This window comes from Lissotriton vulgaris, chromosome 5, assembly GCF_964263255.1.
Source record: "Lissotriton vulgaris chromosome 5, aLisVul1.2, whole genome shotgun sequence".
Taxonomy (NCBI): Eukaryota; Metazoa; Chordata; class Amphibia; order Caudata; family Salamandridae; genus Lissotriton; species Lissotriton vulgaris.
The window spans coordinates 1,761,239,261-1,761,260,093 of NC_141693.1; the positions used below are offsets into that span (position 1 = coordinate 1,761,239,261).

The following is a 20,833-nucleotide window of genomic DNA, read 5'->3' on the forward strand; positions in this document are numbered from 1 at the left end:
GAATATCATACTTTTGCATAGATCACCATCTGGTGTTGGGCTCGGATGATTGCCGTTTGTTGTTGATATGGAAGAAGTCTTTGTAGTCACAAGATAGGTGACTCTTCCCTTGGATGATAGTGCGCATTGACTCCATCCTTAGATTTCTTTTCGCCATGATGGGAAATGATGGACTTTAGTAGAAAAAGAAAAGATGTCCATGTGAGTATATCTAAGTAAGATAACACTGGAACAGATACAGGTTCCAGGGAGGAGGGTGGATGTATGATATTCTGCAGCTCTACATGCCAAAAACAGATGCATACTGGTAAGTAACATTTTCCGTTCGAGGCATATGAGCTGCAGAATTCATACATTTGCATTGACTGTACAGCAGTGTCTCCTTTAGCGGTGGTCACCTGTATCTGTTGCAGTGATTTGGAAAAGTGTCTTAAGAACAGTTCGGCCTACAGAAGCTTGTTGCTTTGCCTGCACGGCTACACAATAGGGTTTGGTGAAGGTGTGTGTAGTAGACCATGTGGCTGCCTTACAAATGTCTTCTAGGGGAATGTTCCCTAAGAATGCAATGGATGCACCTAGTTTGCGTGTTGAGTGTGCTCTAGAGGGAATTGTTAAGGTGCGTTTTGCCTTCTGGTAGCATATTTGAATGCATTTGACTATCCACCTGGCAAATATAGCTTTAGAGATGGGGTTTCCTTTATGTGGTGGAGAGAAGGCAACAAACAGTTGGTTTATCCTTCTAAAAACTTTAATCCTATCAATTATATAAAGTATATCTCTTTTGACGTCATGTGCATGAAGGGCTCTCTCTGCTACGGAATCTGGGTTTTGAAAAAACACTGGTAACTCTGAGATGAAAAGCAGAGATTACTTTAGGAAGGAATTTTTGATTGGTTCGAAGAAGCACTTTGTTACGATGTAATTGTAAGAATGGTTCTTGTATGGTTAAAGCCTGGATCTCACTTACTCTTCTGAGAGAGGTGATTGCGACAAGGAAAGCTACTTACCATGTAAGGAACTGCAGTTCGCATTTGTGTAAATGTTCAAATGGAGGACCCATGAGCCTACTAAGTGCAATGTTTAGATTCCCCACCGGAGAGGGTGGCAGTGTGGGAGGAATTATCCTTTTAAGGCCTTCCATAAAAGCTTGGCCCATCTCCATATGCTTTGTGCTAGCCGAGAGAGCTGCAAAGAGTAGGTTCCTCCTTGTTTTTGTATGTAATACACTGCTGTCATGTTGTCTGTGCAGTACAGTCTTGTTGGGAAGAAGTGCTTGGAACGACTTTAACGTTGGAAATACTGCTTGTAATTCTAGGTGATTGACGTGGGGCAGTTTTTGTTGGGTGGTCCACTTGCCCTGATTGTGTGGTTTAGGAGATGGGCTCCCCAGCCAGTGAGTGATGCGTCCGCTGCTAGCACTATCACTATCACTAACTGGCTCTAGGAACGGCCGCCCTCTGGAAAGGTTTTGTGTGTTCCACCACTGCAGAGAGTGGTGTGTGCGGCTGTCCATCAACCCCAGATCTGTAAGTTGACCTTGAGCCTGATTCCACTGACGTGCTAAGCATTCTTGTAAGGGGCGCATCTGAAGTCTTGCATGAGGTACTGTGAAAATGCAAGAGGCAATCATTCCTATGAGCTGCATAATCACTCGAGCTGGAAGGGAGTGTTGTGGTTGAAATTATGTGATGAGGGTTTGCATACTTGCTATCCTGGCTGGATTGGGGTATGCTAGAGCATTGGAAGAATCTATTGTTCCCCTAGATACTGATGTAGGCAGGAGGGCTGTAGATGTGACTTGGCGTGGTTGATAGTGATCCCTAAGTGTTGTAGCAGTAGCATTGTTTGGTGAGTGTGATGAACACACTAACTGTGCGACTTGGCTTTTATAAGCCAGTCATCCAGGTATGGAAACACATGGATCTGCTGTCTTCGCAAGTGTGCAGCTACTAACGCGAGACACTTTGTGAAGACCCTGGGTGCTGTGGTTACCCCGAAAGGGAGAACCTTGAACTGATAGTGTTGGCCGTCCACTGTTAATCTAAGCTATTTCCTGTGAGCAAGGTGTATGGGAATAAGAAAGTAGTCGTCCTTGAGATCTAATGTTGCAAGGAAGTCGCCTTGTTGAAGCAGTGGAAGGACTTGTTGAAGAGTGATCATGTGAAAGTTATCTGACTGTATGTAGAAATTGAGAGGTCTGAGGTCCAGTGTTGGTCTGAGAGTACCGTCCTTTTTGGGGATTAGAAAGTACAGGGAGTAAAACCCTGTCTTTTGATGCTGTAGGGGAACTGGTTCTATTGCATGCTTTTGAAGAAGTGAGAAAAGTTCCTGTTTCAGGAGTGTTAGCTGTTCCGTGGACTTGGGACGCTGTTTGAGCGATATGTTGGGGAGAGTTGAAGTAAGTTACAGGCAGTAATCATACTGGATAATTTGTCTTACCCACTTGTCTGTAGTGATGGAATTCCAGACAGGTAGGAACTGTGAGAGCCTCCCTCTGACCGGAGTGGGATGGTCTGGAGGTAGTGGAGGAAAGTCACTGTTTGTTAGTGGAGGAGGTGCAAGTATTGTTACCTCAGCCTCTCCCTTTGTTGTTATTTCCCTTGTACTCACCTCTGAAATATCCCTTGTTGGGGGATGTTTGTGTGGGAGTTTTGTAGGAGGAAGCAGTATCTGTACTGATGTTTTTGGATGCACCCCTATAAAAGGAGCGGCGAAAGGAGCCTTGTGAAGATGGAGACTGTAATGCGCACATAGATTTTGCAGTCTGTCTTTTTTCATTTTCTCTAATGTTCTGTCTACAGCTGGGCCAAAAAGTTTGAACGGCTTTGAAGTTAGTAGTCTGCACTTCTTGTTTGAACCCAGAAATGTGCAACCATGCATGCCTTCGCAATAACACACTAGTGTTGATTGATCTAGATGCAGTGTCTTCTGCATCAAGGGCACATTTAATGAATGCGTTTGTTATTAATTTGCCCTCCTGAATTAAATCATTGGCTTTGGCCTTGTATTGGGTCAAGCAAATGCTGCATGAGGCCCTCAAGCTCTTCGTAGTGAGCCATATCGTATCTGGCCGGTAATGTTTGTGCATTAGCTATCCTCCAGTGATTAGCTGCTTGGGAGGCAACCCGTTAGCCTGAAACATCTAGCAATTTTGGCTCTGGAGAAAGAGCATCCCCTGAGGTCTGTGAGTTGGCCCGCTTCCTAGCATTGGTCACTACCTGGGAATCTAAGGAGAGTTGACCTTTAATGTATGTGGGATCATTAGGGGCAGAATTATACTTTTTTATCAATACGAGGATTGAGAATCCTGGTTCTGACGGCATCTTTGAAGATGTCTGGAACATGTTTGATGACACCTTTTAGCAGGGGTAATGTTCGTACTGTCCTTTGTGAATGTCACAAGAGTGTATACGAGGAAGTCTTCCTCTGTGGGGTCTCAATGCATTCGCAAGCCATGATACTGGGCAGCCCTAACAATAAACTGACCAAAGCCAATGTTGTCATCTGGGGGAGATGTCCTTGTTGGGTATGCCTCTGGATCAGGAAGGACTGGAGGATCTGCCATGTGTCGTGTTATAACAGTGTCATCATCAGGGTCATCTGGACGGTCAATATGTCCACCCCCGTCCCCTAGGTCATCATCATCCTGTGGTGGTGGTGGTGAGTGTGGAGAGAGTCTAGGAGAGTGTATACAAGACTTTTCAGGAGATAAAAGTTTAGTAGGAAGAACAGGAGAAGAGGGTTGTAAGGGTGAAGTTGCAAAGTCTCTTTTCTTCACAGGCACCTCAGGAGAGTGTGAGGTGTCGAATTTCCCCTTGTTTGTGGGGAGATTAACAATATGGCCTGTTTTAGGGTCCACATGCAATGTCTTTTGTTTGGGATCTGGTTGACAAAGTTCTTCCATGTTGGTGTCTCCTTTCGGTGCCGATTTTTTTGGGTCCGAACACGGTTTTGATTTGTGGTCTAGAACCTCAGAAGGGTTTTTTTGCTCCTTCAGCTTCGAGTCTGTAATCTTTTTCGGATCCGAGGCCTTGTGGTCTTTCGGTGCCTAAGCGCTCAATGCAGAGGCCTTTTTTGGGGTAACAGGAGTAGGATGTATTCCCGATTTCGGTACCGACTGTGTTTTTTGGGCACCAATATGTGGCTTGCTCGGTCCCGAGCTGCCGGAAGGCTTTTCCTTATTCTTTCGACCCGGCCTGGAGGCGGGGCTTCTGAAGTGTACTTTCAGTCTCGACTAAGGTCATCGGGCAAAGTTTTGACCGGAGCCTTCTTGTTTTCGGGTGGGGTAGGGTCAGGGGCAGTTGTACTCACTCGTTGACCTGGAGTGATGTGGTCATAAGATTTGGATACGATGTCGAGCTCCTCTGAAACCTTTGGGACGCCTGGGCCTTCATCGAAGATATCTTCTGGCACCACTGCAGATCATTGCGCCAGGACATGTTGACGAGCCCGGCGATCACGGATAGTCTTCTTGGATCGAAAGGAGGCGCAGGCCTGGCAATCTTTTTCTTCGTGTTATTTGCACACTATCTCAGATCTTGGCACTTTGTAGTAGAGTATTGTATTCAGTACTGATATTGCGCATTTGCACACAATAAGGTTTCATATATTATTTACGAATTAGATTTATTAATGACACAGATTTAGGTTATCTGAAGGTATATATAGGGATCCCCTGTGTGTCAATTTTGAATGGAGGAAACAATTTGTCTTTAGATAGTAGTGATATGTTTTCTTTTAAGATGTTTTTCCTACAAATGTTTTAATACTGTTGAACTGAAGATATGGATGAAGTGCTGCATTTTTTATCTGGACCTCAGTTGAGTTCCATAACATAATAAATATAATTGAATTGAATATTCTTCTTAAATAACATTACACCTGTGCAGCCATGCACCGAGAATTACCGAACCGTCAACAGTTTGTTCAGGATACAGGCTGATAGACTGGGCGATATAGTCCATGGGGAAGCACCATCCACACCCCAATGCCGGCTTGACTATATGCGGTACAAAAGAGGGTGGTGATGGACGGAGCATCTGAACCAATCAAACACTCACACCCAGTCAACAGAGCTGGGTTTAATCCATCACCGTTCTTTAGCCCACTCTGCCACCCAAGTTCAGACATGGCTATATGCAAATCAGTCTGATCCTGTGCCTCATGGGAACAGTCCAGACCGAACTGCCAAGCCATGCCTTCCCTGGACCGGAAACAAGCTTCCTAGGACCAGTTTCTGGCATTCCAGCCGCCTTCATCCAGGCTTGCTTGAATCCAGTGCCAAAGTGAGCAAGGGACTCACGTCTGAGCATACCCTGCCAACTTATGGCAAACAAAGCGGTACAAAAGGGGGTGGTGATGGACGGAGCATCTGAACCAATCAAACACTCACACCCAGTCAACAGATCTGGGTTTAATCCATCACCGTTCTTTGGCCTACTATGCCACCCCAGTTCAGACATGGCCATATACAAATCAGTCTGACCCTGTGCCTCATGGGAACAGTCCAGCACGAACTGCTAAGCCATTTGCTCAAACGCTCCATCCATCATCCCCTTTTGTATCGCTTTGTTCGCCCTAAATTGGCAGGGTATGCTCAGACGTGAGTCCCTTGCTCACTTGGCCACTGGATTCAAGATAGCCTGGCTGATGAGGATTATGAATCCGAAACCGGTCCCAGGATGCTTGTTTCCGGTCCAGGGAAGACATGGCTTGGCAGTTCGGGCTGGACTGTTCCAATGAGGCACAGGTTCAGACTGATTTGCATATGTCCACAGGAGGGAGGAGCGATCCATGAGTAAATCCAAAATAACTATTGGATGGCATAGCTTTTGGGTTAATCCACAGTGGACATTACCACGGTAGATATTCACTGTCTGTAACATTCTTATTCACTGGGGGATATTGTGACCACCTAATGGAATGAGTTCACTGCTACAGACCCAAGGGAAGAGGACTCACCTCTTTGTTTGAAATCCTATGCAAAATAGAAGCTAATACTTCTAAGCTCACGGTCATGTTTTTATAGACTACGGGTAGTGGAGGCAACCTTAGAAATCATAACGCAACGGTGGGCAATTACAAGTAATTAGCTAAAGAGTTGCTTCTCAGTGGCAGGCACAATATATCAATTCAATCAATATGGTTTTAAAGAAATGGGCTGGCACCTCTCCAGACATATAGAACTGAATGTGTGCAGCATCTGGATGCATGTATTGCGAATACAAATACGAATCTGAACAAGGGTACATTAAAGACTATAGTTCTAAACCCTTCTAAAACTCAGATGGCTGAGACCGAGTGAGCTAGGAGCCAAATAGCACTTGTAACACGGCGGATGGAATATCCATCATATTTGAGACTGTGTTACTCATCTGTCAAGCTCTAAATCAGGCTGTAAGTCTCTGGAGAACTTTCTAGGAACACAGACTGGGTGCCCTCTGCGGCACCCATCCAGAGCACCAGACTGGTCACGAATGGGGTTGCACTGAGGCATCGTTGCTCAATATTCCGCTCATTCTTTGCAACCCTTTATCGAAGATGTGTGCACCCCCAAATCTGGTTCCTTCTTTGTCCCTCCATTCCACCCACTCTCAATATGGTTTAATTGTTCCCGCATCAGGCCCTTTCAGACCCTTGGAGTGGCAGCAACACCAATCTCATATCACCTTAACACTTAACATATTTCCTTATACCCACCCGACAGTTGAGGGACTGGTCCTACCTTCTTTTGGCTACCTCTTCACCCCTCCACTACTTCTACTTTATTATGTGCTTCACAGGGTAAGCTGCTCGGTGGACTTACCAATTGGATTAAATCACGCAACTTCTCTAATTTTATACGTTTCATTTAGGAGTAATTGGTTGTATTTTATATGTACCATGGTCTCAAGGGGTTATGTACCCTTTAAAGGTATCTACTGTGGTGACATGCAGGCTCCAAACAGGAGGACAAACAGGGAGGACAGCAGACTGATACTTTCTTGGAGGTCAGCTCAGAAAATGAGCCTCTTGCAAGTGCAAGTCAGAGGCAGCCCAGCTATGCAGTCCAAGGAATTCCAAAGCATAAAGAGGTTTGAGACCTGCACGGAGCAAGCCAAGAACATAAGCGTAAATAGCATGCATAATCTCTGATCTGTCTCGAATCATCCCTGAACTTATGGGAGCCCCTGTTACTCAATTTCCCGTCCAAAATAAAGAGTTTTTTTCTCTTCAACCTCTGGCTTAGGGTAGTACACTTGTCTAACGTATTCACTCTCATATCAGAACTTTTTAAACCATGTCTGCAGTACTTGGCTGTACCGCTAATCTAAATTTCACTGCCGACCTGTAAACCATTTGCTAAAGGCATACGAGTGCCCTTGCCTACTGAAAAGCATGACCCAGACTGGCCGTTTTGCGACAGGCAGCCATGATGCTGGTACACCCTAGGATGCATACTCTGTGTCTTAATCCAAAATTAGAATTAGTCCCTCATTACTCAATGGCAATTCAGAAAAATAAGGGTCTCCCCTGTACTGTGTCCGCTTCCTTGGTTAGAAAAGAATGGAGTCTTAGTAGCCATGTTAAACAGGATTTCATAACTTCTAGAAGTTACATGACATCCTAAATTCTCACTTGTCACCTGCTTATTTTGAAATTTGAGTTGTTGAAATGCAAAGAATCCTGATTTTTGGGAGTCATTTCTTCTTGCAAATGATAAACTAGGGTAAAAGGCGGACATAACCTAGCCAACTTGCTATCTTTCAGCATTCTACTTGATACTTTAGGTTTGACAACTTGTAACTTTGATACCTGATAATGGGACCAGAGAGGGGAAAGGCCCATCCTCTACCTTTAGCCTAGAGCGTGCAGTTGGTGGTGGGGGTTGGCTTAAGCTGAGGAACAGTAGTTTGAGATGATGGGTTAGCGTGCCTTTAGGAGCATGAAGTGCCAATAAACAGTGCCCACTGTTAATGCTGTCAATCACAGGCTATTTTAGATAAAGAAAATATCTGTATTCAAGAGAATGTGAGATCATAAAATTGAATCCAGAAGCTTGTTACGGCTTGTTGCAGGGATTCTGCTGAGACACAGAACTGTGCACAGAGACCCAGGACCTCAGTAAATTGTGGTGGACCAAAAAACTCACCTCAGTACCTACAAACCCTAACCGACTAGCATCAGTGTCACATTAGCTTAAACAGCCAGTCAAGCGCACACAACACTTTATAAAGTTATGAGTAATCAAAGTGAGGCGTTGAAGGATAAGATCACATGCGATGTTCTTTCTGTTTAGCTTTAATGGGTATGTGAGAGGTCCTCCTTACACAGGAGCCACCACCAAGAAAGAAAAAACAGCCGACACGTGTTTCGTCAGTTAGGGAGTAAACCCATTGACTCTTCAGGGCTGAGAAGGTGTGGTATATCGTTGTATCGGGGGACCGGTGATAATTCCAACCCGGTCCTGATCGGGTGTTTTATCCAAATTGTGCAAATCGGCACAAAGTGAGTTTTGTCGAAGGGTACCAGGCTCGTCTTAGAACAGGGCGGGTAATGCCTGTTATCAGGAAAACGAGTGGCGGTATGCCGTAGAGTAGTGCCCAGGGTATTAGCCGGAAACAGGAAACACCCCTGTCACCTGTGGTGCATGATGGGAGCCTGGAGGCTCATAGAGGTCTTAAAGGCACGGCACCAGTTTTTTCCTATTGTTACAATGCAGCCTATCTAGGCTAAAGCTGCCTCTATGATCCTGCCTGTTTTACCTTTGAAAATAAAGGTTGTGTGTTTCAAAGTCAACAAAGGCAGTGCTTTCTTCTTTGCATTTTCATATAATGTAATTTATATGTCTTTATTTAACAAATGTAAAGATTTTTCAGGCATTTGGGGGCAGTCTTTTGAGCCTAGTATGGTTATTTTGGGCTGAATATGTATATGTATATGCATATTATCTATATATATAGTTATTTTATGTGTATATATATATATAATATATATATATAATATATGTATATATATATGTATATATATAATATATATATGTATATATATAATATATATATATATATATATATATATATATATATATATATATATATATATATATATATATATATATATATATATATATATATATATATATATATCCAATACCAATTGCCCTTTGCAATAAGGCCCGGCCGTGGAGCACCGTCACCAGCTGAAAGGGAAACGCCTGTCAGTTGGGAGAGCCTGGTTCTGAACAGATCGGGACCTTTAAAGCGCAACGTTCTAACTGCTGAACGAAGCAGCCTTCACAAACATCGCCTACTCAAGGATTGAACAAACTTTTAATTTCTTTCAGCACATCGTGATTCAGTCAACATGAACAATCAAACTATCGCATTTACAACTGCATGCCCCATAATGCATCACGAACTGGAGTAACGCCCGTTGGGGGTCATGGAAACAAATAAAGGCAGTGTAATGGTAAATGCGCACTCTCAATGTGTTGATTTGCAGCCCTAGAAGAAGAGGCGTCCTGCCTCGAAACGCGTTGGCAAAATAATGAAACCACGGTGAATGTGACAGGCTGCCTGCAGACGATAGCCGGATGGCAAGAATGTTGCCGTGTGACCTCTTATTGCAAAGGGCAATTGGTATTGGATTTACTTACACGGCGGCCCGGCCGTGGAGAGGAGCACCGTCACCAGCTGAAAGGGAAACGCCTGTCAGTTGGGAGAGCCTGGTTCTGAACAGATCGGGACCTTTAAAGCGCAACGTTCTAACTGCTGAACGAAGCAGCCTTCACAAACATCGCCTACTCAAGGATTGAACAAACTTTTAATTTCTTTCAGCACATCGTGATTCAGTCAACATGAACAATCAAACTATCGCATTTACAACTGCATGCCCCATAATGCATCACGAACTGGAGTAACGCCCGTTGGGGGTCATGGAAACAAATAAAGGCAGTGTAATGGTAAATGCGCACTCTCAATGTGTTGATTTGCAGCCCTAGAAGAAGAGGCGTCCTGCCTCGAAACGCGTTGGCAAAATAATGAAACCACGGTGAATGTGACAGGCTGCCTGCAGACGATAGCCGGATGGCAAGAATGTTGCCGTGTGACCTCTTATTGCAAAGGGCAATTGGTATTGGATTTACTTACACGGCGGCCCGGCCGTGGAGAGGAGCACCGTCACCAGCTGAAAGGGAAACGCCTGTCAGTTGGGAGAGCCTGGTTCTGAACAGATCGGGACCTTTAAAGCGCAACGTTCTAACTGCTGAACGAAGCAGCCTTCACAAACATCGCCTACTCAAGGATTGAACAAACTTTTAATTTCTTTCAGCACATCGTGATTCAGTCAACATGAACAATCAAACTATCGCATTTACAACTGCATGCCCCATAATGCATCACGAACTGGAGTAACGCCCGTTGGGGGTCATGGAAACAAATAAAGGCAGTGTAATGGTAAATGCGCACTCTCAATGTGTTGATTTGCAGCCCTAGAAGAAGAGGCGTCCTGCCTCGAAACGCGTTGGCAAAATAATGAAACCACGGTGAATGTGACAGGCTGCCTGCAGACGATAGCCGGATGGCAAGAATGTTGCCGTGTGACCTCTTATTGCAAAGGGCAATTGGTATTGGATTTACTTACACGGCGGCCCGGCCGTGGAGAGGAGCACCGTCACCAGCTGAAAGGGAAACGCCTGTCAGTTGGGAGAGCCTGGTTCTGAACAGATCGGGACCTTTAAAGCGCAACGTTCTAACTGCTGAACGAAGCAGCCTTCACAAACATCGCCTACTCAAGGATTGAACAAACTTTTAATTTCTTTCAGCACATCGTGATTCAGTCAACATGAACAATCAAACTATCGCATTTACAACTGCATGCCCCATAATGCATCACGAACTGGAGTAACGCCCGTTGGGGGTCATGGAAACAAATAAAGGCAGTGTAATGGTAAATGCGCACTCTCAATGTGTTGATTTGCAGCCCTAGAAGAAGAGGCGTCCTGCCTCGAAACGCGTTGGCAAAATAATGAAACCACAGTGAATGTGACAGGCTGCCTGCAGACGATAGCCGGATGGCAAGAATGTTGCCGTGTGACCTCTTATTGCAAAGGGCAATTGGTATTGGATTTACTTACACGGCGGCCCGGCCGTGGAGAGGAGCACCGTCACCAGCTGAAAGGGAAACGCCTGTCAGTTGGGAGAGCCTGGTTCTGAACAGATCGGGACCTTTAAAGCGCAACGTTCTAACTGCTGAACGAAGCAGCCTTCACAAACATCGCCTACTCAAGGATTGAACAAACTTTTAATTTCTTTCAGCACATCGTGATTCAGTCAACATGAACAATCAAACTATCGCATTTACAACTGCATGCCCCATAATGCATCACGAACTGGAGTAACGCCCGTTGGGGGTCATGGAAACAAATAAAGGCAGTGTAATGGTAAATGCGCACTCTCAATGTGTTGATTTGCAGCCCTAGAAGAAGAGGCGTCCTGCCTCGAAACGCGTTGGCAAAATAATGAAACCACGGTGAATGTGACAGGCTGCCTGCAGACGATAGCCGGATGGCAAGAATGTTGCCGTGTGACCTCTTATTGCAAAGGGCAATTGGTATTGGATATATATATATATATATATATATATATATATATAGATCTATGCATATTATTGGCTATTGCTCCGGGGTCCCCGAACGAGGGCGGGACTATTCAGTGCTTATGACTATTGATGAGTATCCCCTGGAAGAGAAGCCTGTTGTACCCAAAATTAGGAGAATGTGTTATGATGGCCACGTTCCTACGTACTGGAAAATAAATGGAATTCGCTTTCCCTCTACTTTCTTGAATGTACTCATTATTTACCATTCCATGATTAGTTTAAAACTTCTCTACTTCTTTGGTAAGATATTTCTGATCTCACAACGCCAGAAAACTCATAGGAATAGTTGTACATTGTACAAACAGTACACATGAGAAAATGTCTAACCATTAACCTTTTTTGAGTATATGAAATATGTCAATATGCCACCACAATAACCTAATGAATTTGTATAACTCTCCTCTATTACAAATGGGCAACAAAAAAGGACTCCGAGATAAAAATGCTAATGAACTCTTGAAATCTGCCATCTTGTGATTGAGATAGGAACATTTTAGTCAAACCATGGTCTTTTTAGAAGACTCAGCAATTATTTGAGTAGAATCTCTGTTATGCAATCCTGTAACGAGAATGAGCAAAAGTAATTCCTCATTTGAAGTTGTTACTTTGCTTAATTAGCCTTTCTTAACTTCTTCAGTGTGAATATGAAGAATATCAAAAATACATCACAGTCCTTATATTTCAATGATTATGGCAAATTGAAAGAACACCAACAGTACAGTCTGTACTGAAACAAACATGGTGCAAACTAAGTTGTGTGTATCAAATTAGCCCTGGGAGCCACAGACTATCAGTTAACCTTCGCTCGGTCTCAACCTCTATGAGATCCGTTCTTAGGACAGGCCCTTCTCAACGACATGATTTTGAGTAACCGATCATAATAATGTTCATTTATAAAAAACAGATCTGTATTTTATATTTTTTCCTTCTCGTCAGATAAATATCTTCCTATCAAATTTTAGGCACACATTAACCCAGTAAGTCTCTTTTAGGATGCAAATCAACAAGGACATTAGTAAGTTGCTGACCAATATCTCATTAAGACACACCTTTTCTCAACTACAGCAGTTATACTGTGGGTTAACTACAGTTATAGTGAGAGTTCATTTACAAAGGTTCAGGTTTTTTAACTTCAGTAATTTATACTGAAGTTAAAAAACTTGAACCTTTTTAAATGATATTTTATCATCTTCTTCTTTTTCCTAGTGGTATTAAGAAAGTAACTTTTCTATGAGCTGCCATGAGAACAAACACACACACATTTTTTAGGTTCTTTTGTTTTAAGTGGGAAGGGGTGTTCTTAAGCAAATAGTCAACACAGTGGGCTCCAGGACAAAATACATGTAGGTTAATTACTTCCAGGACCACTAGTTGATTTTGAAAATTGTTTTGACAAGACTCTAGTATACAGCGGTTGATATAAACTCATTTGTTCACAGGGGGCTGGGCAGGGATCACAAACCAGCCCTGGCAATTAGGTCCAACACGCCCAGGTGGGGGATGGAGGGGTGCTGGCAGGAACACTACTACTGCATGTGCTTTTGTTACAAGGGCCCACATTGTCTGCAAAAACTGCCCCAGTAACAATACCGGCCCCCACTCTTACGGCCCACCAGGGAAACTTCCAGTGTCCACTACGGCCAATCCGGCTCTGTATGTTCACCTTGAGTTTTGACTGTGCCTGTTCAAACGAGACAGAAGAGGAAACTTCAAAAGTGAGTGTTGTAATGCATGTTTGGATAGATGTCAGACAGGATCCAGTAACTTTTGATCAGTACCTCTCTGTGACGTTATGTGGCACCGTGTGGCTACGCAAGGATGCCACCCTGCCCAGGAAATAATGTGCGGGGCTCATAAAGGTGTCACTCGCATGCGCTGACGTCCGCTGCACCGCATCCCCAGACGCAGAGCCCCAACAGCAAATTAGCTTTGACCAGTGAGCTGATCCTATTAATGGGTAGAGACCAATTCATAAAATGGTGAGGATGGGAGGGTGGGTGATGATTATGTGTCTACCAGTTAGAGAATTACAGAAGGCTAATAAATATTTCTTCTGATAGAGACTTCGAACCGCCGATTCCTCACCTTGTGAATAAATAATAGAGCTATACCTTTTAGGAGGTGGGTGTGTGAATTGGCTCAAACCAAGGAGTCTTGTGGGACCAAGCAGATTAAATGGGGCTATCAGCATCCTTGCTGTTCATACAGTAGTGCTTCGTGAACGTATGGAGCGATGCTCATGTAGCTACCTGGCAGATATTCAAGACAGGAACTCTGCGTATTAACACAGTGGTAGCAACTTTGACCCTGATGAAATGAGCTTACAGACCTTCTGGAGGCTGCTTTTTGGGCAATGCATAGCAGATATTGCTGCAGAGATCGAGCCAACAGGTGATGCTCCTCTGCTGCACTGCCTTGCTTTTTTAAACCCCAGTGAAGCCCACAAAGAACTGATGCCCCCCCCCCTATGATCTTTGGAACAATTGATGTAAAAGCTAAGTGTTCTTTCGGGGTATGAACAATGGAATATTTCCTCCCTCTTAGAGGGGTGAGGAGGACCATAGAACACCGGCAGGGTATTGGCTTGACCGACGAGGAACGGTGTCACAACTGTTGTTAAGAAGGATGCTCACGTACGAAGAACCAGTTTGCCTGGGAAGAAAATGATGCAGGTTGACAGAGAGAGTGAAGCTCACTCTCTCACTGAGGGGAAGGTAACAAGGAACTCCATCTCGAGGGTGAGGTGTGGCAAAGGACCACTGTGAACCGGCTCAAAGGGAGTGAACATCAAATATGTGAGGACCAGGGGTGCGTGGCCAAGAGGTCCAGCATGGCGGACACTTTCTAGACAAGCTCAAACATAATCCTTTATTTATCCTGTCGTTGGTGGTGTAGTAACCCTCCCTAATCGACACATGACCTGCCGGAACCAGTGAGGAACAGCTGGGAGCCCACGTCTGTGGGCTGGGAGCTACCGCTCCGGAGTTTGGCTCAGTCGTGGATTGTGGCTGCGCAGCCACCGCTTGTGGTTTGCATGCAGCGAAGGCCTGGGGATTGCATGCAGCGAAGGCCTGGGGCTTGCAGGCAGCGAAGGCCTGGCGCTGCCCCCCTCGAGCTCGTGTGAGTTCGTGAGGAGCTCCTGGCGGTCCGGGTCTACCTTAACCCTTCCTCACTGCGTCTAGGGTCAGTCTAGTTGGCACCGGCAGTGCCCCGCGCCCTGATGACCTGCAGAGGCCGTGGCTGAGGGCTGGCACATAGGGGCCCGCTCGAGATCTGTTGGGCCCCCCTCAGGACTTCTGCTCCGTCGCCTAAACAGAGTGTGAGTGGGGGAGATGGACGCCGCCTGGCCCATCGGCAAATTTTGCAATCCTGCAGCCGAGCCGGTGTGGATCCCGGATCTTCACCGCAGTGAGTGCCTTGGTTCCCTTGGGGGAGGGTCCTTTGGAGTGACCCGCTTGGATCAGTTACAGTGCAGTTGGGGGCCCCTGCCAGTCTACCTCCCCGGGGCCCTTGGGCTGTTCCCTGCGACCTCCCTCCTCATCGTAGCTGGCCAGATATAGTGGATTGTGAGTGCCGAAGGAGGTCGACATACTAATCCAGCGTTGAATCCCCTATGTTCATTCCAAAATATGGTCTGACCGCCATGGTAGATATGTTATTATTTCAAGGACATTGCATGGGGAAATTATTACACTGTGCAGTATTTATGCACCTTCCCCACTTTCAGATACTTTTGTTGAGCGATTGCCAGCAAAACTGTTGGAGATTCCTGGGGGCATCTCGGTTCTCGGCAGGGATTGAAATGATGTGGCAAACGAGGCACGGGACAGACGGCGTTCGCGCCAGGCACCTTAGATATCGAGACCCACACTCAGGGCTCGAAAAATCTGAAAAATTGTACTAGTCCTGCAGGTCTAGTACTGTAAAAAAAACTCCTCGACCTAACAGTAACCTACTTGACCTCCGCTTCTGAAAGCGGAGCAAATGTGACAAGATAACAAGATTTAAAGGCATCTTTATTGCTTATTTGCTTTGTGAGCAATAAAAAGGCCTTTAAATCTTGTTATCTTGTCACATTTGCTCCGTTTTCAAAGACAGAGGACAAAAGTTAGTATGTTTTCCTACTCGCCAGAAAGGACGAGTAGGACCTAAAAATAGCTCAACCTCATAAAATTTACCTTGCAAATGTGAGCGGTCGAGTGGATTTGTCGAGCCCTGACACGGTTGCACACATTCATGGGAGATATGGGGTGGTTGGATACTTGGCGCCACATACACCGAGCTACTTACAGTTATACGCATTATTCGGCGGTCCATTATTCGTTTTCTAGGCTGGATTATGAGTTTATATCAAACTCCTACTATTTTCAGATCACAGAGACTGATATCTTACCTAGAGGTCTGTCCGATCATTCTCCGGTGGCCCTCACTCCTGGAAGTGGCACGTCCCTTCTTTCGATAGCGGTTGTCGACGTAGCATCTCCATGACCCAGAATACACGTCTCACCTACAACAAGCCCTTATGGCATATTTCGCAGAGAATTCAGGCACGGTTGACTTCTCAGCCATGGTATGGGAGGTGATGAAGCCCACCATTCGGGGAGTGGACATCGCTTACTGTGCCGCCTGACGGGAAAAGTACTACGAGGCTCTGAGCCAGACTGAGGTGCAGATTTTACTCCTAGAACAGAAATGCAGGGAAAACATGGCGGGGTATACCACCTTCAATTGCTCCTTCTACAGCAGCCTTATGCGGACACCCTTCGTGAAGAGGCCAGGCAGGCTTGGTTGGCATCTCAAAGTGGAATCCATCAGTGGGGAGACAAATCGAGCTTGCTTCTCCATCGTTTGTGTCAACAAGCGCTCCGTCCAGTGAGCATACCGGGGATTCTCGATGGGGATGGCCGGATTCTCACTGATCCTGCCCGGATTGCTGTCAGTTTTGCGGCATACTATGCGGAGCTATATGCCCCCAAGGAAGCCCTCCAGTTACCTCTGGTCCACCAATTTCTTGATGATTTGCCTCCTTAGGCTATTTCGGATAGCTCAAGGGAAGATTTGGACGTCCCGTTGACGATAGACGAGTTAGGCGAGGCCCTGATCGACTTTCGGTCCGGGAAAGCACCGGGGCGAACGGCTTCCCCAACGAGTTTTTTTTAAATCATTTCAAACCCACTGTCTTCCCCATTACTTGGTAGTGGTACATGCAGCCCTTGAAAAAGGGAAGCTTCCTCCGGACTGGAGGCTTGCAGAAATCGCAGTCTTTCCAAAGCCTGGTCGGCCCCCGGATCAGCAATCCTCATTTCGCCCCATCTCTTTGTTAAACTTCGGGGCCAAATTGTTGGCCAAAGTGCTGGCCAACTGTATCCTTCCCTATATGCCCGAGCTGGTTCATCCAGGCCAGGCCGGCTTTATGCCCCAGCGGGCTACCTGTCACAAATATCACACCTGTATATAACTTGGTTGCGGCTATTGATCGTCGTCAGGGCCCTGCTCTTAGCGGATATTGATAGAGCGCTTGGCTCGCGGGGATGGGTCGATCTATTTGCACTACTACAACGGTTAAATTGCGGCCCACGCCTTATCTCCTATATTAAACTTCTTTACACTGACCTCTCTGCCTCGGTCAGAATTGTTGCTGCGTCCGATCCTTTTCCTAAACGACGGAGTACTCAACATTGTTGTCCCCTTTCCCCCTATCTGTTTGCTTTAGCTATGGAACCATTAGCCGCTAGGGTTCGCATGGATGAATGCACAGGTAATGGGCTTTGATTGTCAGGGAGGGTTTTTGGATACGATTCCTCACTACACCGACAATGTCCTATTCTTCCTTATGAATACCTGCCATTCAGGTTCCCGTATTCTCCGCATTATGCAGATTTACGGCCAACACACAGGCCTATATATGATTTACATTGCCTTTGTGGTTCTACTAACGTATATATGGGCCGTAAGAGTGACAGATAGACTGATTGTGGTACAGATAGGAACCTGATTTGAATGAGGTGATCAGTAGAATAATCCCACTAGAGAAAACATAACCCAACGCACACTGCTTCTTTGATTGGGTACACCAAGCCAAGTTTCTCTTAATTCCCTCCATTCATGAAAGAGGCCTTGTGCCACCTCCTGGTGTAACTGCCACTCCTGATCCGCTATGTATCAGCAGTTGACCTCATCTGCCCTTGTATTTAAAGATCCTGCCAGGTGGTTTGATAACCTGATAGTCCAGCCATTTCCAGAGGTACAGCATCTCCTGGCACAGGCTCCCGAACCCACAATCCCCCGCCTGTTGCAATACCACATGACTGTGGTGTTGTTCATGAACACCTGCCCCAGCCTACCATTGATGTGTGTTGGGCGAGACTTTCAAGCCAAGAGGATGTCCCTCAGCTCCAGGAGGCTGATATGGAGCCTGAGACCAGAGTCTCCGCATCTCCAAGATGGCAGCCCCAACTCAGATAGGACGCATTGGTCACAACTACCAATTCAGGGTGGGGTAGGAAGTGGGGTTTGCCACTGACCCAATCATGGTCCAGTAAACTCCACTGCAAATCTTTCGCAGTTTCCTCCGAGAGCTAGACGTGGTCACAGAGGTCCTTAATATTGGATTCAATTATATACATATACTGTGTCAAAAAACTAAGATTTTTTAAAACAATGAACAAATGTATGTTGAATAAAATTAAATGTACGTTTTTTTCTCTTTAAAATCATGGAAAATAAACTACTGTGTTAATGGCTTTGAACGCATGAAATGCCTGGAAAGTTCTTTAAACCAACAAGAGCTTGAACTGCAGTGACCATTAGCATCTTGCTTGCGATAGAAGTAAACTTACATTTGTTTACGATCTCACTAGTAACTGAGCAGAAGTTGCCTCTACCAGATTTCAGTTCACAAACTTTATCCTTCTTGAGTGCCAAATGGTTAAGCCAAGTACTCCTCTAAATGGTGGTCTTCGAAGACAAGCTCCTGTTAGCCACCAGGACCTTGAGTGAGTCATTATGTAGCCGTTTAGTCAACCGATGAAGCAGGAGCTGGCAAATGTCCACACTCAAAGCTATTTAAATAACCTATACTAGCTAGCAATGTACCCCACGGAGGCCTCACAATTTTCTATGTGGTAAATGATGAGCCAAATATCAATGTGAAGGGCTTGTCAGAGTAAACTCCGGAGAAAATGATGGTCATGATTCAAAGTATAGGCCTCCCTTGCCCCATGACATATCTTTAGTGTTTTGTAACCAAGTCAATTTTCTTCTGAGAAGCTACTACAAAAACCTACTACATGCAATTCAAGAACTTCGTAAAAGGAATGTCCTGCTAATTTGCAGCTGTACAGTGATGACAAAGTGTGAATGCACCTGGAAGCTGAAAAAGTAGCTCTGACTATCAGTCGAAGTAAACCAACTGTACAGAAGTGATTTTTTGTGGCAAAAAATGTCTCTCACTGACAAAACTTTAAGGCAACGAACAGGTAGTGTGCTTTGCAGTCAATGGTCCCATGCATTTTACCATACCATTGCATTTTTCAGTCCAGCATAGGCTTTTAATGTGCTGGAAACATGGTTGCAGGGGTTCTTCTAATTCCACCAACAAAGAACGTCAGAGCTAATCAAATCTCTGGAATATAAAATTTAGTAACGTGGCACTCGAAAAAAATGTTGTAATAGCAAAGCACCTGAGCAAACACAAAGGTATAATATTCCTTCTTACACAAGTGCACTGGTCTGCAGGCAATCCGGTTTAGACTCTGTTGGATTTGAACTTTCTTGTCCATGCACTGTGTTCCATACAGGAATCTTTCTATGCATCTTCAGCAGCTGTTTAAGTTCCTTCACCTTTGCTTTTCGCTGCTTCTTTTCAGCTTTCAGTCGCTGTTTTTCAGCTTTAATGAATGTTTTGTCCATCTGTTTCTGGAGTCTATAAAATATGAATTTAAGCCTTACTATCAAAAATTACCAATGTTTACATAGTTAAAAGAATTCAGATTCAAAGAAATCAAGTTGCAAAGGTGACATGAATGGCAGCATGTTTAACTATGTGTGTGGCTAAGTGACTGAGTGTATGTTATTTACGGAGCAAATCAACGAGCGAATCAGTCGTCACAGTCACATTAAGTAGGAGTTGCTCAGGAGTTGGTCAGTGTTAAGAAACATTGTCAAGGGCAGTATGTATGTCTCCTTACAACTTTGTGAAGCATTATAGTCATTGCTTACATTCACAGGGTTTGCACTTTTAGAAATTCTTGTACTTGTAAACCTTGATCTCCCTCCTCCATCATAACTGTTTTGGATTTGTCCACAACACAGGCAGAACTGGAAATTGCTTTTCCAAAAACATGATGCCAATTAAGTGTCTTGTGTGGAGAACCATCAAGCCTGCTCTGCCCACTTCTTGCGTGCCACCAGCGGTCTCCTTCCAGTTCTAGACTGTTTGTTGTTTCAAGTATGGTTTTACCATGGTGTCTTTTCCAGTCTGACAATTTTAAGTGCCTCTGCCTCCATCTTGATCATGTGCATCTCGTCAACTCCATGAGCTCATAAAGATTCAAATTACTATCAAAGCAGAAGCTAGTAAACATAGTAAAATGTAAAGTGTGATGTAAACGTTTGAAAAAAGAGTTAATTATCCATCAAAAAAGTCGGCGTACAGAGGTGAGTGAACCATGATCCTGTTCACTAGGGCTGGATAAAACAGAACGGTGAGGCCAACTGCAAATGCACGTCATTCCATTCCATGGGGCGGTTGCCTTCCTTAAAGATGCAGTATTAAATTTCCAGTTTTGCTAAGTTCTTGCTTCAATTCTGCTATATTTTCCTATTGTTTTTCGTGGCGCGCCATGTACATTAAACCTTATGGGGCTTTCTTACTAAAATTGGTTTAATTTATAAAGCAAAGTAGTTAATATTGCATTTAGATTTTCTTTTTTTTATGTTATTGTTTGCTAAAAGTGATCAGGTATCCCATATATGAGTGGAAGCGATCAGTGTTTATGACTATCAAAAGTTTGGCAGTATGAGCTACGACCCAACCACTGCTTTAACACAATAGTGTTATTTTGTTTGCTTGTAGGGTATAGGCAATGCTTATAAAAATAAGACCATGGATTAGTGGCCAGTCTGAGGACAAATTCTCCACTGCCGAGATAGTCAGAAGCCAGAAATTCTCACAGTAAAAAAAGGAAAACATCTA

At 44.7% G+C, this 20,833-nt stretch overlaps 1 protein-coding gene across 10 annotated transcripts in view; it reads right to left on the reverse strand.

The window, feature by feature from the left end:
* NBR1 (NBR1 autophagy cargo receptor) overlaps positions 1–20,833 on the reverse strand; it is a 577,507-nt gene that overhangs the window by 292,914 nt on the left and 263,760 nt on the right. For 8 of the 10 annotated variants that reach the window (XM_086924037.1, XM_086924035.1, XM_086924034.1 and 5 more), the window contains one exon: positions 19,355–19,561. The exons of the other annotated variants lie outside the window; for them this stretch is intronic. In XM_086924037.1, the coding sequence (XP_086780163.1) occupies positions 19,355–19,561 (207 nt within the window). The remainder of the gene's footprint in view (positions 1–19,354; positions 19,562–20,833) is intronic. 10 annotated transcript variants of the gene reach the window in all.